Here is an 18055-nt window from a genome sequence, read left to right on the forward strand (position 1 = left end):
AATGGCCTCTTTCTCCCATGACATAGGCACGTTGACAGGAATGTGATGCCTCCTGTAATGTGTCAGCAGACGATGATCAACATGGGTCGCAACCCATAGAAAAAGGGCCCTTTTGTTTAGCATCCGAATAAAAGTCCTCTTTCCCCGCATCTTTCTCCGCAAATCTAGCCCCTAATGTTCTTGCCTGACGAAAACTATCATGGCAGTTGGCTTCGTCAAACTCGATAAAAGTGAAGCCTATAAAACCTTGCTTGTTTGTAGACACATGGTACACTTTTTTAACCGCAGTGAAACCGGAGTCATGAAGCATTTGCCTCAACCACCAAAAATTAGGGTTTAAACCCTTTCCATTCCCATCATAACGAACTGGGAGATTATGGAGAATGCAAGTAAAAGGATGTGCGTAACGATTACGTGATTGTAGCTCCGATACACCAGCCATATTTTTTTTAGAGAGAAATTAAAGAGTAAATGTTTGATAATTTAGATTTTCACCTAAAAGACATATTTATAGAATTATTTTGGTCAAATTGAATATTATTGGTCAAACTGAATATTTATTAAAGTTCTGATAAAGTTTTGCATGCAGTGGTCAAACTGAGATATCTAATGAAATAGTGACAACGGTTGAATTGAAAAACCGTTCTTTCATAATTGAAAATGATAACGGTTACAGGAAAGTCATATCTATAACATAACAACGGGTACCACAAACCGTTGATGGTGCTAATTTAGTAACGGTTTTCGAAATGCCGTTTTCTTAAACTGGTAACGGTTGTCTAACAATAGTTGATAAGAGCGATTTTATAACGAGCTTTTGGAAACCGTAAAACGTTTTTGATAACGGTTTGTTAAGTAGCCGTTGTCACATTATAATAACAACGGTTTTCGTGGGAAACCGTTATTCGCATTATCGCGGTCTAGGTTTCCGCCAAAATTTGGAAAACGGTTAAATGCATTAAACCGTTGTGATACGCTCCTTATTGATTGCCATATTTGGCGTAGTGATATTTCCTATAAAATAAAATTTAAATGCTAAAAAGAGGTAGTTCGAACAGAGCAGGGAACCAAGTAAGTATATCCTCTATCCCGATCACTTGTAATTCTTTTCCATTTTAAGGTGTCTCAGTCAACTGTAATCCTTTCTATTTTAAGAATGAACTTGATGAACAATTTGATCATTCACACTCAATTTGTTTCACTTGTCATCTATTAATTGGTCTCCTCCTCTTTCCTTGGTCTTTGTGACAAAACCAAAGGACAACAATTGACCGAGACGAAGGAAGTATTTTTTTTTTTTTTGGGTTACGAGGAACCCGTAGACGCTACCTTCGGTGCGCACTCGGCAAATCCTCGGGTATACCTGATAGTCTGCAAACCACGTATATCAGGTAAGTCACCCGAAAGTGACAGACTCAAAGTCTAGAAAGTATGAACTCATGTCCTAAATACTCCACCCAAAAATGACAGGTTCAAAGTTTAAAAAGCATAAACTCATGTCATAAATACTCCAAAAGATTGCTATTGAGGAGACTGCTTCAACCTAACTCCTAAAAGGTTGTCAATCTATAATGACTTAATACAGAGTAGCTTATAAAAGGAAATCTTAGGCATCACATACAAAGAATAGTCCATACTATTTCCACCAAAAAATAACCATAATGCTCATCTTAGTTTGGACTGCCCTTTCTCTAATAGCCATAACATTTCTCGCATGGCATTTCATTGATTCCCTATGGCTAAGGCCAAAAAAGTTGGAACATTTCCTAAGAAAACAAGGCTTTGGAGGCAATTCCTACCGTCGGATCAACGGCGATCTGGCCGAGATCACCCAGATGACACAATCTGCCCTCTCCAAACCCATGTCGTTTTTGTCCCATGACCTTCCATCTCGTCTCGCGCCGTTTTTGCAACAAACGGTCAATCAACATGGTATTCCCTTTCTTCTACTTATTACGAGTATCTACTACTCTATTTCCATATTCCTAAAATCCTAAAAACTAGCACGGTCTAAAATTGTAAAAATTATTCTCTCTGCTTTTTAATTACTTCGTATTTAAACAAATGATCCGTACAAAGGGAGTATGGTCAGGGCCGTCTCGGGGTTTTGGGGGGCCTTGTGCGAACTCTAGATATGGGCCCTATATAACATTTTAAGAAATAGAATTTTAAAAAAGAAGGATAAAAAAGTCTATAAATGTAGCTACCAAGCCTTGAACTTGAGACCATATGTATAGAAACTCAATTACTAACCACCAAGACACTATCATTCATTGAATATTTAGTGTATTGCATTTATTTATTATTTCTTTTACTTTGATTTATCGACCCAAAAATTGGCCAATACTGTACCAAGACGGCCGCACGGTCCAAAGACGGCCCTGACTATGGTGTTTGGTTGGAAGGTTTGAAATGCAATGAAATGAATTCTAATAATTCTAGTATTTGGTTGGGGTATTTTGGAATGGAGTTAGAATCCATCAGGATTCTCATCCCATCTCAATCCCTTGGAATCCCATATTCACCTCCTCAGTCCTCCCCATGGATTCAATCTCCATTCCTTATGTTTATTTTTCTAATGAACCATACATGTTTTGAAAGGTATGGAATTGGAACCCCATACTACTATGATTTCTCATTGCAATTCATTCCATTTCTAAGCATGGAATCAAACGACCCTGATATTCCTACCTTTAGGGCTGTGGGATCTCAAAACCCCACAGTTCTCCAGACAATAGACGTTTTTTATTGTCAAGTTCATTTACTTTGAGAATTATACGTCTTTTACACCCCATACGAAAAAGAAATATAGTAATTACAATAATCTTGACCCTACGCTCTATTGTTTCGGTATACATAATTGTATACACTTAATTTCATTATGAAATGTTTTTATTAGGTGAGTATGCATTTCATGATATTTAATCACACATTTTCTGAGAAATTAAAGAGAGAGTTAAGTATTTCGAAATGAAGGGATTACTTATTAAGAAACAGACGAGTATTTAGTTGAACGATTTTCATGTACGCAGGTGAGAATTCGTTTGTGTGGTACGGGAGGAAACCTAAAGTCAACATAATGAAGCCGGAATTTATCAGAGAAATATTTATGAAATATGACGTGTTTCGTAAGCAACCTCCAGGAACACGTTCAAGTTTTGGACTAGTATTGCGTGATGGTGAAGATTGGGCAAAAGTTAGGAAAATAATTAACCCTGCCTTTCATATGGACAAACTAAAGGTACGTCCTTCGTTACGAAATACGGACTATCTCATATGATCGAAATCCGAATTGAATTAATATGCTACCTTCACTTTGAGTCAATATTTTTTTTTCGTCTAATGGGAGTGATATAAAGGACGATTTTGATACTAATGGTAATTGAACCCAGGTCATTCACCTCTCATAATTTTACCGATTAAGTTATTTGACATCTGCTAAGTCAATATTAAAATATAGTATATACACGTGGAATGATTCTAACGCAGAATTAATGGTTTGCGTGAAAAAGTAACCAACAATTCTAGGAATATCTAAAATAAGGATAATTTTGGAAATACAAAAAGGTTATAGAATTGGGATAACCTAAAATGAAAACACAGAAACTCCGGAGAGACGGTCTCTCAATAGCGTTATTGAGAGACCTCTCACATGATGGGGTGAGGGACCCATCGAATTTCTTTTTTTCCTATTATGTCTCCCACTAAATTAGTGGGAGACGGTCTCTCATGAGACCTACTGGAATGAAAATAAGAAAATGATGTTGAATTAGAGGACAAAATCATAATATTATGCAGTTAAATATCAATACTTTAATTGTATAATATAGGTACCCATCAATTTGTTGTAGGGGCAGCACCACCTACATATATTCAATATAATTGAGAGTGAAATTATGGTTTGTTTCCTCGGATGGTCCAAACTGTCCAATAGTTAACATCCCGAATATTGTTCGGTAGTTGTCATTCATACCGGCTAATTCTTGTTCTCGGTGTACTTGATTAATTTTCGGGCACAAATTCTCATTAAAGACGGACACTATCTGTCACAAGCTGAAAACGGATAGTGTCCCTCTCACAATATGCAAGTGGCAAATTAAGTGGGAGTTAAAAGGAGCACTCCACTTCCCTTTCCACTTGTGATATTGTGAGAGGGACATTATCTGTCTTCAGCTTGTGACGAATAGTGCTCGTCTTCAATGAGACAAGCTGATTTTCGGGACAGTAGTAAATTGTCCCCAAACATTTAAGATGTAGATATTTACACTAAAATATTTTTATATGTGCAATTTACTCCTGATATTAAAACTCATTTCTCTAATTTGATGTATTATTTGTATTACGGCGACTAAGAGAAATGGTAAAATGTTACAACCAATTGAGCTCATTTTGACTTCGTTATTTGACCCATTAAACTTAAATACCTCTAACACGGGTGTTTATCACAATTCACCCATCAACAAGCTTAAAACTCATTCCTCATGCTAACTTTAGCAGCACAAAAATCTTTACAAGAAGGATTTCAAATTTAGACATGGCAAAACGGGTCAATGGGTCGGATTTAGGTCGGGGCAATTCGGGTCGCGTTAGTTTGGGTCTCTAATTGATTTCGGGTCGGGGCGGGTCATTTCGGGTTCCGGGTCTATTTCGGGTTTGTTGGTCGGGTCTGTTTCGTGTCAAACGGGTCGGGTCATTTCCGGGTCAATAAATAATAGGGAAATATCAATTTCAAGTCTTTTCGGTTCAATTAGAGTTATATTTTGTCGGATCAATTTCGGGTTTGTTGGTTTCGGATCGAGTCATTTTCGGGTCGGGTCAGTTACGGGTCAAAAAAACTCGGGTCATGTTCGGGTCGGGTCAATTCGGATTTTCGGATCATATTTGGGTGATGTAGTTCGGGTCACTTCAAGTCTCGAATCAGGCTTTTCAAATCGGGTTGCTTTTACCCGGTCTAATCTCAATATCCTTCTTATTCTCATCAGTGCGTCTTGCTTCAGACCATTGCTTTTGGTCTGAAATAAGACGGACAACATGTTATCATTTGACACTAAAATGTTTGTATTTTTCTGATAACATGTTACCATTATTTTTCCCACTATTTTCAGGGTAAAAAGTGACACCTCTAGTGATAACATTTTGTAGATTCACTGCTTACATTTTATTAAAAATGACAACATTTTATCCGTCTTATTTCAGACGGAAAAAGTGCCCATCTGAAATAACATGTTGCGTATTCTCATATACTTTCGCGACATCGCTTTATTAGACAGTAAAAATGAGTTGCCCCACCCTTGGAAATGGAAAGAAAACAGCTAGTCTTGCTATAGACGGATATATCCGTCTATAGTTAAAAACGGGTCAAATAGTTTGAAAGTGGTGACATTTTTTGCCCCACCACCCCACTTGTTGCTTGTCTTATTAGGAATGTGGTATTTTGTTTGGCCCGTTTTTAGTTATATACGGATATGTACTGTGTATAATGAAATTTTGTGGAAAGAAAAACGCAACGGTCCACCGTCCTTTGTGATGCAAATTATAATGTTAACATATACTCCCTCCTATTCACTAACATTTTCCACAATTTTTAAACTGGAAAATTCACAAAGATCTTCCACTTTCCTTATTTGTCTATCATTTGTGGTTAATATAACATGTAACCCTACATTCTCTTCCATACTTTCATTTTCCTCCACACATTACCACTTCATTAAATATTGATCCAGAATCAATATGAAAGATCGCTAGGTTGCACCAAAACGGACGCGGACACGACACGGACACGTGACACGACATCTCATGAAATTTAGGACACGGGACACGACATTTTAATTTAATAAAATATATATTCTATAGTTACATATGTGTGAGTTTATTTTTGAAAAAGTATTGAATATTAAATTTAAATAAGTGAAAGTAAAACGTACGTTAATTATAACTCATTCTCATTTCCAAAACCAAAACCAACTTATAATCAATCTATTTCGACATCTCATTAGTCTAAATAACATCATTTGTCTCCAATTCAACTTATTTCCCCACCAAATTTAACCATATAACAACTCTCGCCATTTAACTTAAATTCAACTTGATTCCGTTTGGAGGCCAGGTGTGTCCAAATACCATGGACACGGCTCAAAATACCATTGACACGTGTCGGACACGTGCCGAAATAAAAGATGAAAGTTAGACACGGCTTTACAAGTGTCCGACACGTTTTGACGTGTGTCCGACGAGTGTCGTGTCCGACACGGGAACGCCGATTAGGAGGAGTGTCCGTGCAACCTAGAAAGATCGTATAGAATAAGAGGGAGTAACATATATCAAGTTTATCAAACACATCACATCTAGGTAGCACCAAAACGGACACGGACACGGATACGACACGGACACGTGATACGGCATCCCATGAAATTTGGGACACGGGACACGCTATTTAAATTTAATAAAATATATATTTATGGTTATAAATAACGAATGATTTTATTTTTTTAATGTATTTGATATCAAATTTAAATAAGTGAAGGTAAACTTTGACCTTGACTATAACTAATTCTCATTTTTCAGTCAAACCTATCTTCTAATCAATCTCTTTTGACATTTTATTGCTCGTCTAGACTATAACATGTTTAGGCAGGTGTCCGACGAGTGTCGGGTGTCCGAATGTCGGACACGGTGTCGAACACGGGACGACTACTTAGGAGGAGTGTCCGTGCTACCTAGCATCACATTATGTGATAACAACATTATCATATTCAAGTTCATGCTCGTTTAACCAAAAGATGGGAATTACACAACTTCATAACCTTATTTATCAATTAACCATAACTCCATTTTTCATACTAGTTTTCTAAAATAATTCTTTTTATAAATTTTTTTAAAATTATTTCTTTAAGATTAACTTTTATTAAAAAAATGCTTCAAAACTTCAGATTAGGTGACTTATTCCGTCTGTTTTTGAACTTATTATCCATTGTTATATCTTTCATGGTATAAATTGGCTAAGCCACAAACGTAATAAAATCATAAACAGACAGAATAAGTGACTTAATTTGGAGTTTGAAGCAATTTTTGATAAAAATACATCTCAATAGAGTAATTTAGAAAAAAGTTATAACTGTGAGTTATTTTATAAAACTAGTACCCCCTCCTATTCTTAGAGCATCCGCAAAGGTGGGGAAATGCCTCCCCCATATGTCATCTCTCTCTCCTCAAATGAGGAGCCTCATTATTGCACACACTTTCCCTTAATTAGAGGCTCCACCATTTATAGAGGAGGTCCCCAAAAAAATAAGAAGGATAAAAAGTGTTCTTTTGGGGAGGTTCCCATATATTTGGGTGTGTGTTGGGGAACCCTATTGTTGTATAGATGTAGATACTCTCTCCATTCAATTCCACTTTACATGTTTCTCTTTTGCACACTATTCACAAGCGGGCATTCAACTTCAATTTTCTCTCGATACATAAGTTAAAATATATTCATGTGGGATCTTATTTGATTCGTCTTTAAGATTACATTAAAAATATCTAACTTTTATAATTTTTGCAAATACGTAGCTAAAGATATTTACCGCGTAAAAATCGCGTTGACAAATATGATAAAGCAAACATGTAAAGTGGAGTTGAATGGAGGGAGTATAAATTGGGAGGGTAAATGTAAAAGTTAGCGGAAAATGAAGTGGACGAATAAGAAAATGAAAGAGAAAATATGGGGAGCCTCACCTTTGCGGATGCTCTTAATAACCCTCCCCTTTCATGGAGGGCACGAGAATTAAGGGAGGGGAGTATTATATAGTAAAGTATTGTAGTGGGGTAGGAGATTGGAGAGAGGGAAGCTATTGTGTGATTAAAATAATTATTGTTGTGGGGTAAGGTGATTAAAATAAGTATTGTAGTGAGATAAGGTGATTAAAATAAGATAAAGTATGAATATTATGGGGTATTGTTGTGGGGTGAAGTGATTAAAATAAGTATGAAAGTTTGTCAAATAAGGAAATAAGGAGAATATTGTGAATAGACGAAAAAGAAAATAGGGAGAGTTATTTAGAATAGGAGGGAGTATATAAAAAGAAATAGTTTCTAATTTACTCTAACCTTTTTTACAAATTTGTCACTTTTGGTCATTTTTAAAGTTTCTCGAATAAACACAATACAAATATATGTTCCATAACTAAGACGTAACTCTAGTTGTTTTATTCGTTTAGACTCCTCAAACTTACTAGTTGGACTATATAACCCAAAAGAGTTTATGCACCACATATATACTCCATAACTGTAAACTTACTTTCTCAAAAAAACATTTTTCTACTATCAATTTGCATTAGAGCATATGTTTGTTTGACTTTGAGTGAGTTTTATAGGCAACATTTACAACAAAAGATACACTCTGTCCCGTTTTATTTTTAAAATATCTCATTCATTTCTTTACATTTTTGTTTTGGAAATGTTTTTCATAGGTAGTTTAATTTGATCATCCAACATTTTCATTATTTATTATCATTTCACGAATGCAGAACATGTTGCCTTTGATGGAGGTAAGTGTTGACACTATGTTATGTAAATGGGAAGAAATGATACAAGGAAAAGAGGTTATTGAGGTAGATGTCTATTCTTCTTTGAGTAGTATGGCCGGTGATGTTATCGCTAGAACAGCTTTCGGTAGCTCTTATGAAGAAGGTAAGAGGTTGTTCGAACTTGAACATGAAAGTTTATGTCTCAAGTTTCAAGTTATGCGGTCCATCCACAACCATATACCAGGTTGGAGGTACGTTTATTTGTAATTACTTGAAAAAAGTCAACTATTTTTTATTAAAAAAAGGTTTTTTGTCAGAAATTACCTTTTATTTAGGGTCATTTGTGAACAACTACCTTTTATTTTATTTTTGGCTTTCAACTACCTTTCATTGCTTCATTTTGCGAAAGACTACCAAAAATCCACTTCCTAGTGAAAAGAAGTCGACTTTTCCAGGCTGTTGACTTACCATTTCATGTTGAATCTAACTCTTTACTTCATAACCCCAATAATCGATGATAAAGATTGATTAAACCCAATATTAATCACCTCAATTTGTCTATCTCTTACCAGAATCAAAGTTATAATCACCAAAACAAAATCATCATTGATATTAATCTTAGCATGGTAAATAATTCTTCAACAATAATGATCTATTATGGCCTTGTAGGCAAAATTAACTCCTAGTGTTAACTATTCGAAAATAATCATGGATTAACTCTTAGGATCACTTGTGGGTTACTATCTCATTAGTTTTTGTATACCCACCATCTTACCATGAAGAGAGAAATAAGGTACTTTAATATGACTTAGATGGACAGTAGGTTGATGAATCATGAGTAGTCTATAAGGTTGTTGAAATGTAAAGGTGGAGGTGAAAGTGGTAGTAAAGGTGACGACGGAGATGGAGATGGAGATTTAGATGGTTGATGCGTTGGTATTGCTTTGAACAAAGTTTTATAAGGTGTTGGGCATGGAGGAGCTTTTTCGGATTTTGTTGGGTGAACAAAGGCAGAAATATGGGTAATATGTCTGAAAAAGGGAGAAAAGAGCAAGTCAATGCCGGAAAGTGACTTTTTTTCGCCGGAAGTGGATTTTTGGTAGTCTTTCGCAAAATGAAAAAATTAAAGGTAGTTAAAAGCCAAAAATAAAATGAAAGGTAGTTGTTCACAAATGACCATAAATAAAAGGTAGTTTCTGACAAAAAAACCCTTAAAAAAATATCATATTTAGTTATATATGACGAATGTCCATTATTTTGTCAACCATATTAAACATACCAGACAAATATTATTTACCTTTTTATTTTAGAAATGTCTAATAACATGTACTTTTGTGTTATAAACTCAGGTATCTTCCCACTACAGTCAACCGAAAAATAAAGAAACTAGACCAAGAAACTAAAGAGTTAGTGAAGAGGTTAGTAGATAATAAGAAAAGAACAATAAAAGGAGGGGATAACACATCGAAAGATGACTTGCTAAGCATAATGTTAGAGTCAAATGAAAAAGATATAGAAGAAAATGGACTAGGGCTTTCCATGGAAGAGCTTATTGCGGAATGTCGTTTATTTCTTTTGGCGGGAAAGGACACAACTGCGTCTTTGTTAACTTGGACGTTGGTGTTGCTAACCCAACATCAAGATTGGCAAACTAAAGCAAGGGAGGAAGTCCTACAACACTTTGCAAAAGACAAGATTCCTGATTTTGAAGGCCTTACTTCTCTAAAGATAGTAAGTTACACTTCCTTTTGGTTTCAAATATATATATTTTGTCTTTAAAAATATATATATATAATGTTCTGTCAATCATAGTTAAATCTTTACGTTTTTTTATTATGGATGTTCAACTCAATTTGTTATCTTGCAAGTTGTAATATTATTATTAAAAAGCCGTTACAGAACTCATGCAACTAGGCCTTGAAAAATAAGAATGTTGTGCGGAAGCGTCGTGTAAACGATAACAAAAGCAATAAAGATTGAACACAAAGATTTACGTGGTTCACTATCAAGGTGATAGCTACGTCCACAGGGGCAAGGGATCAATTTCACTATGTATGGAGAAATACAGATACAACGATGAACTTCCGAGTTTTTCAAGAACTGCCTCTCTAGAAAACTCACTGTGTTTTAGCTCTCTTTTCTCTCCTTAAACCTAAGATAGGTAATTGTGGGTGTTTATATAGTAAACCCACAAATTAACCTAATACAAAAGGGAATAGGAAACTATTAAGAAAACTGCCATAAAACAAATCAACCCGAAAAAGTCCAAGCAAGTCACTTGGCCCAACTCCGTCTTCCTTCATCGATATTCATCCTACTCCAACATAATTCCAGATGTGACTATCAAGTCACATTCCAACAATTCTCCACCTTGACTTGGATCTCGCATTTAGCAACGAACTCCAATCATCTTGCCCCCTCCACCATTCTAGCTATTGTGCACACAACTAGAACACCATAGACTTCGAACCCGAATCTACACATCCTCTATACCCTGGATTGGGTCTGCATCCGTTATACCCCCTGACCGGGTCTTCCATCCTCTAAACCCGGACAAAGGTTGCTCAAAGAACTCCACCTTGAGCTCAACTCCCTAAGGGACTAGACATATCTGTCATGTTCAATAAGTCCAAGCAATGTTTGAACTTACTGAACGGAACCGGCTTAGTAAAGCAATCCGCGGGATTGTCAGCTGTTCCTACCTTCTTTACTACTATCCTTTTCTCAGTACGCAAGAAATGATACCTGACATCAATGTGCTTGGTTCGATCATGATGCACCTGATCCTTTGCCAAGCAAATAGCGCTTAAACTATCACAAAACACAACAGCATTATCATGATGTAAACCCAGCAAACTCACAAGCCCCTTTAACCATATTGCCTCCTTGGCCGCTGCGATCAAAAGCCATATACTCGCCTCCGTGGTTGACAAAGTCACGAGAAGATTGAAGCGTAGACTTCCAACCGACAAGCGATCCACCAAGAGTAAACACATACCCTAAGGTTACGGACCTCCTGCTATCTACATCAAAGAAGATAATCGAATCAAATAACTCGCTACCAAGCAATTTGTATCATTCCCGTATATGAGACCAATATCTGTCGTTCCCCTCAAATAGCGGAAAATACGCTTAACCGCTAACCAGTGCTCCTTCCCGTGGTTGAGCCATAAACCTGCTAACAACACTTACAAAGATGTGCAATATCCTACCTAGTACAAACCATAGCATACATCAAACTTCCTACTGCACTAGCATACGGAACCATCGACATATAAGACTTCTCATCGTCACTTTGAGGTGCAGAAGAAACTGTAAGCTTACCAACTGCATAAGGAGTGTTCAAGGCCTTCGCTTGGCTCATCCCGAAACGACCAAGCAACTTCTCTACATAACTTTTCTGAGATAAGAAAAGCTTCTTCTTTGAACGGTCCCTTAATATCTCCATGCCTAAGATTTTCTTTGCAACTCCAAGATCCTTCATATCAAACTCCGATCTGAGCATAGCCTTCAATCAGTCAATATCAGATTTACACTTCGCAGCAACTAGCATGTCATCCACATATAACAATAGATAGGTCATAGACCACAAAGAAGCTTATTGTGATAAACACAACAATCGTATGGATTTCTATCATACCCATGCTCAACCATGAAAGTGTCAAATCTCTTGTACCATTGCCTCGGAGATTGTTTTAGTCCATACAAGGACTTTTTCAATTTGCACGCATGATGTTCCTTCCCTGGAATCTCGAACCCCTCTGGTCGTTTTCATTAGAATATCCTCCTCCAACTCTCCATGTAGGAAAGTTGTCTTGACATCAAGTTGCTCAAGCTCAAGATCAAAATGTGCCACTATTGCTAGTAACACGCGAATAGAGGTGTGCTTAGAACAACGGAGAGAAAATCTCCATATAATCGACTCCTTCCACCGATCAAGCCTTTTGCAACTAGCCGCGCTTTGTACCTAACCATCTCGACCTCTCGAAGTTCCTTCCTTACGCTTGAACACCCACTTGCAACCAATTAACTTTCTCCTTTCGGTGCTGGCACAAGATCCCAAGTTCCATTTTTGTGAAGAGATTCAATCTCCTCACCCATTGCGGCAAGCCATTGCACAGACTCGTCGCAAGTAACAGCTTCCCTGTAGGACATAGGCTCATGTGACTCTATTATATCCGCTACCTGTAAAGCATAACCTATCATATCCTCAGCAAAGTGGTTTTGGCCGACTTTTCGACCGGACATCTCCTCAATGAGCCTATTCGGCTTCCTTGATACACGTTTAGGTATTTCAGGAATTGGACTTTGCTCACTAGATGCCTCCTCCTGCGGTTCTTCCTCCTCCTCAGCTGGATTAACCTCAGGTCTAGGAGTTACTGGCTCGGCATCCTCCTCGATCACTACCGCTCCATAGCTCATACGGGATTTTGCAGTCAACTCCCATATGAGGCCCTCGATTGATCAAGTAACAAGCTGTTTTCACAGCTTCAGGCCAATATCTTCTAGCTACACTTGCATTTGAGAGCATGCATCGAACTCTCTCTAGCAAGGTCTGGTTCATGCGCTCTGCAACACCGTTCTGCTGTGGTGTTTTCCGGACGGTATGATGCCTTCCAATACCCTCATCTTTACAGAACTCATCGAACTTGTTTGAACAAAACTCCATCCCGTTGTCAGTTCGTAGCTTCTTAATCTTCTTATCTTTCTGGTTTTCCACCAAAGCTTTCCATTGCGTGAAAGCCTTGAAAGCCTCATCCTTGTGTTTCAATAACACCAACCACGTGTACCTGGAAAAATCATCAATAAATGTAACAAAGTAGTTAATTCCTCCAAGTCCCTCTACACGAGAAGGCCCCCAGCAATCTGAATGGATGTAATCCAGAATTTCTCTAGTAGTATGAGCACCCTTGCTAAATTTCGACCTGTGTTTCTTACCAAACACGCAATGCTCACAAAACTCTAGGTTCTTCACCTTAGCACCCTCCAGAAGATTTCTATTTGACAACAGCTGCATCCCTCTATTACTCATATGACCAAGTCTTTGGTGCCATAACTTGGTCATCTCAATGTAATTTCTTGATGCACAATCCGCGAACTAATCGGCGTCTCACCTCAGAAAAACATACAAGGTGTCTATCTTGATACCTCGAAGTACCAAGTCAGAACCACTCCAGATCGTCAATTCCCCTTTAGAGCCTGAAAACCGAAATCCCTTATCATCTAAGACACCAAGTGATAACAAGTTTTTACCCAATTCTGGAACATGACGAACTTTGTGCAAAGTACGAATTTTTCCTTCACCCGTCCGAATCCTAATTGATCCAATACCAATCACCTTACAAGTAGCGTTGTTGCCAACGACAACGTGACCACCATCAAATGACTCATAAGTATAGAACCAATTTCTATGACGACACATGTGATAAGAGCAACCCGAATCAAGAATCCAACGATCCTTAGAGCATGTATCACCCACTGTAAGAGCGTAGTCCCCTTCAGAATCGTAGTCTTTCGCCTTACTTTGTACAACTGCCGCAGCATTATTCTTGCCCTTTAACAGAGGACATTGAAAACGCTTATGCCCTGGTTCTTTACATTTGTAACAAATTATAGGACCTGAATCAGTGCTAGTACTTACTTGAGAAGACTTGGCCTTTCCCTTTCCTGACCACTTTTTATTCGACTTAGCCACCAATCCCGAACCTGAACTGTCACCAACGTCTGCCGTTGCCTTTTGACGCAACTCCCTAGAATGAAGTGCTGACTTCACTTCTTCTAGGGTCACCGTTTCTCTACCCACCACAAAAGTTTCAACAAAATTCTCAAAACTATCTGGCAAAGAAACCAGCAGTAACAATGCAGCATCCTCATCTTCTACTTTAACATCTATATTACGCAGTTCTAATAATACAGTGTTAAACTTTTCAAGATGATCTCTAAGTGACGTACCTCCTTGCATTCTTAGGGCAAACAAACGTTTTTTCAACAGAAGTTTATTTGTAAGCGATTTTGTCATGTATAACGCCTCCAATTTCTTCCATAATCCTAGCGCCGTTGTTTGTTCCACAACCTCTGCGATTATATCGTCTGCGAGGCTCAACAAGATGGTGGAATGAGCCTTTTCCTCCATAAGCACTTCGGCATCCGAAGGTGCGCCCGATGCAGCATCAGCCTCGCTCTTCTTCTTTGAGAGCGGTTTCCAAATTCCTTGTTGTTTCAACAAAGCACTCATCTTTATCTGCCATAGCGTGAATGAATTCTTCCCAGTAAACTTTTCAACCCTCATCGTTGATTCAGTCATCGTCTCCCCTCTGGATCACGAACCTGGCTCTGGTGCCACTTGTTGTGCGGAAGCGTCGTGTAAACGATAACAAAAGCAATAAAGATTGAACACAAAGATTTACGTGGTTCACTATCAAGGTGATAGCTACGTCCACAGGGGCAAGGGATCAATTTCACTATGTATGGAGAAATACAGATACAACGATGAACTTCCGAGTTTTTCAAGAACTGCCTCTCTAGAAAACTCACTGTGTTTTAGCTCTCTTTTCTCTCCTTAAACCTAAGATAGGTAATTGTGGGTGTTTATATAGTAAACCCACAAATTAACCTAATACAAAAGGGAATAGGAAACTATTAAGAAAACTGCCATAAAACAAATCAACCCGAAAAAGTCCAAGCAAGTCACTTGGCCCAACTCCGTCTTCCTTCATCGATATTCATCCTACTCCAACATAATTCCAGATGCGACTATCAAGTCACATTCCAACAAAGAAAAAATAAGGGTAACTTTGTTCTTATATTTTATTCATACATTGAACTATGTGTAAAACGTAAGCGGAAAAAGATAAATCCGGCCTTGGAGTATGATTTTACATGTTTGACATGTGTATTAACTCTATAGTTACAATATTTTCGCTAACTTTAATTGTGAAATACTTCGTACATGCTCCTCCGTTTTTATTTTGATAATATATACATGAAAATAAATAGTTGTTTTCACATACATTTGAAGTATTATTCTTAAAAAGTGTACTCAATTTATGCATGCAGGTGAACATGATACTACATGAAACATTAAGATTCTACCCTCCAGTTCCAGATCTTTCTCGAGTAATAGCCCAAGATACAAAATTAAAGAGCATTTCACTATTACATGAAATGGAGGTAAACATCCCAACACTTCTAGTGCATAGAGACCCAAAAAATTGGGGTGATGATGTGAATGAATTTAATCCATCAAGATTTGCAAAAGGAGTATCAAGTGCTTCTAATGTCCCGGGATCTTTTATGCCTTTTGGTGGTGGGCCCAGAGTATGTATTGGACAAAACTTTGCACTTTTAGAAGCCAAACTTGCCTTGGCAAAAATTCTTCAACGATTCACTTTTTAATTATCTCCATCCTATACCCATTCCCCTATACCAATTGTAGGTATGGTGCCTCAATTTGGTGCACCTCTTATTTTAAACAAGATCTAAGTTACATGGTTATTGAGTTATACTCCATCACAAATTCTCATTTGTGACAGGCATATTCGTCGGAAGCTCGTGACGGATTGAGTACTACTCATGTGAACAATAAGACAAAAGCAAATTACCTAGAGAGTAGCAATCTGTTTTGTCTTATCTACTCACATGCGCGTAGTACTTAACGCGTCGCAAGTTTGTGATAGATATGCCGTCACAAGAGAGACTTGTTGATACTCTATAAAGTCTCTAGCATTTAATTAGAAATGTTTAATACAATAGGTTTGAACATTGATATGATTATATTTGTAAATATATCATCTGAGGCGTATTGAGAATAATATTTATCGTCGTATAGGTGACGATTATACTGATTAATGTTTTATTTTTATTGCAAAACATTTTAATGTGTTTTCTTAGGACTTGTTTGCCTACCTATAAAAAAACATGAATTGTAATTAATGGAACATGTAAAAGTATTGAGTTGTTTAATTGCCTCAATTCACAAGAATTGAAACTTCTTAAGAACTCTAATTCCTTCAAAAATGAGGAAGTTACTTACCTAGTCCCCTTAGAAAGTGGAAGACCTATGGAACGAACAATAATTTCCACATGCAACAAGACAACGTTTTCAAGTTCACATGAAATAGATCAGAGTAACTTGAACTTTTCTGACATTGCGATTTTCCGTTATGCACCAAACGACCCCTTACCCCTTTCTATTCTGTTTATGTCCTTTATCATTCTCTTTTAACCATCTCCATTCTTTTCATGTCTTCTACAAATCTTTTTTAACCATCTCCATTTTCCAACATCTAATATTTTTCTCCACTATTTAAATTTATTAATCCACTAAACATTATTATATTGTGGGTTTTTGTCAAACAAAACCTTTAAAAAAAAAATCTTCCAAACACCACCTTTAAAAAAAAAGTTTGTAAAACTCAACCTTTAATACAGTAATTTTTTTTTTGTCAAACACGACTTTTTGCCTAAAGGACTCAATATTTACAATGGGGTAACCACTACTACAAAATGAAGCGATAGCAACACTTGACTTGCAACATTTTTGTAAATTGTTGCATCTTAGACAAAATAGGTAGGATTGCAACACTTTTTTAAGAAACGTTGCATAATATAGTCTACCGCAACACTTTTACATAATTGTAGTATTTTCTTCAATAAAAAAAAAAACAAAAAAACAAAAAACAAAAAAGCGTTGCATTTACCTCAAATGTTGGCGGAAATTTTTGGCGGCCAAATGAAAAAAATAAAAAAATAACACTGTCATCTTCTAAACCAATCGTCACATATACCCTCATCAAAACACATCACGCTGATTCAAATTCTAGGTTTAATTCGATCAAAGACATATACCCTCTATACACAGCACGCTGATTCAATTCAATTGGTGGAGATTCCTTCATAGTCTCTAATCGGCTTTATCTCAGGTAATTTCAAAGAATATTCAATTTTTTTATCGAATCTGTTCTTTATAATTTGTCTTTGATCGAATTGGGTTTTCAGTTGTGTTGATTGGTATGATATATGATATTCACATTGAATTACGATATTTAATTGGAAGCCTAATTGTTTCTTATAAATTGTTGAATTATATGAGTTGATATTTGATTTCAAAATTCCTTGGATGAATAATTGTGTGCGATTGTCTTCTTTTGTGAAATTGATTGTATAAGACGGTGTTACATTGTAAGACGGTCTTCTATTGATTGTATAATTTGTAATTTTTTGATTATGACTTGTATAATAGTTGATGCAAATGAGTTTTAATCCTGTCAAAATTATCTATGTTCACTGTAAACAGAATGAATGAAGTGCTTGTAGTATGAGCTTGATTGAAACAAATAATTGAATTCGACTAATTGATCATAAAGGTTGTGATTATGACTTGTATAATGGTTGATGCAAATTAATTTTAGTCCTGTCAAAATTATCTCTGTTCACTGTAAACAGAATGAATGAAGTGCCTGTAGTATGAGCTTGATTGAACAAATAATTGAATTCGGCTAATTGATCATAAAGGAGTATTTTTTAATTGAGATACACATAAAGGA

General features: G+C 36.7%; 1 protein-coding gene across 1 annotated transcript; it reads left to right on the top strand.

The window, feature by feature from the left end:
• The first annotated feature begins 1603 nt into the window (after window positions 1–1603).
• On the top strand, window positions 1604–16371 carry LOC141597100 (cytochrome P450 CYP72A219-like). Its single transcript, XM_074417449.1, has 5 exons — window positions 1604–1932; window positions 3033–3241; window positions 8511–8761; window positions 9860–10241; window positions 15567–16371. Exons 1-5 carry the CDS (start codon window positions 1662–1664, stop codon window positions 15903–15905), a joined length of 1452 nt encoding a protein of 483 aa, XP_074273550.1. The 5' UTR covers window positions 1604–1661; the 3' UTR covers window positions 15906–16371.
• The last annotated feature ends 1684 nt before the right edge of the window (window positions 16372–18055 follow it).

Source organism: Silene latifolia, chromosome 8, assembly GCF_048544455.1.
Source record: "Silene latifolia isolate original U9 population chromosome 8, ASM4854445v1, whole genome shotgun sequence".
In the NCBI taxonomy this organism is placed as follows: domain Eukaryota; kingdom Viridiplantae; phylum Streptophyta; class Magnoliopsida; order Caryophyllales; family Caryophyllaceae; genus Silene; species Silene latifolia.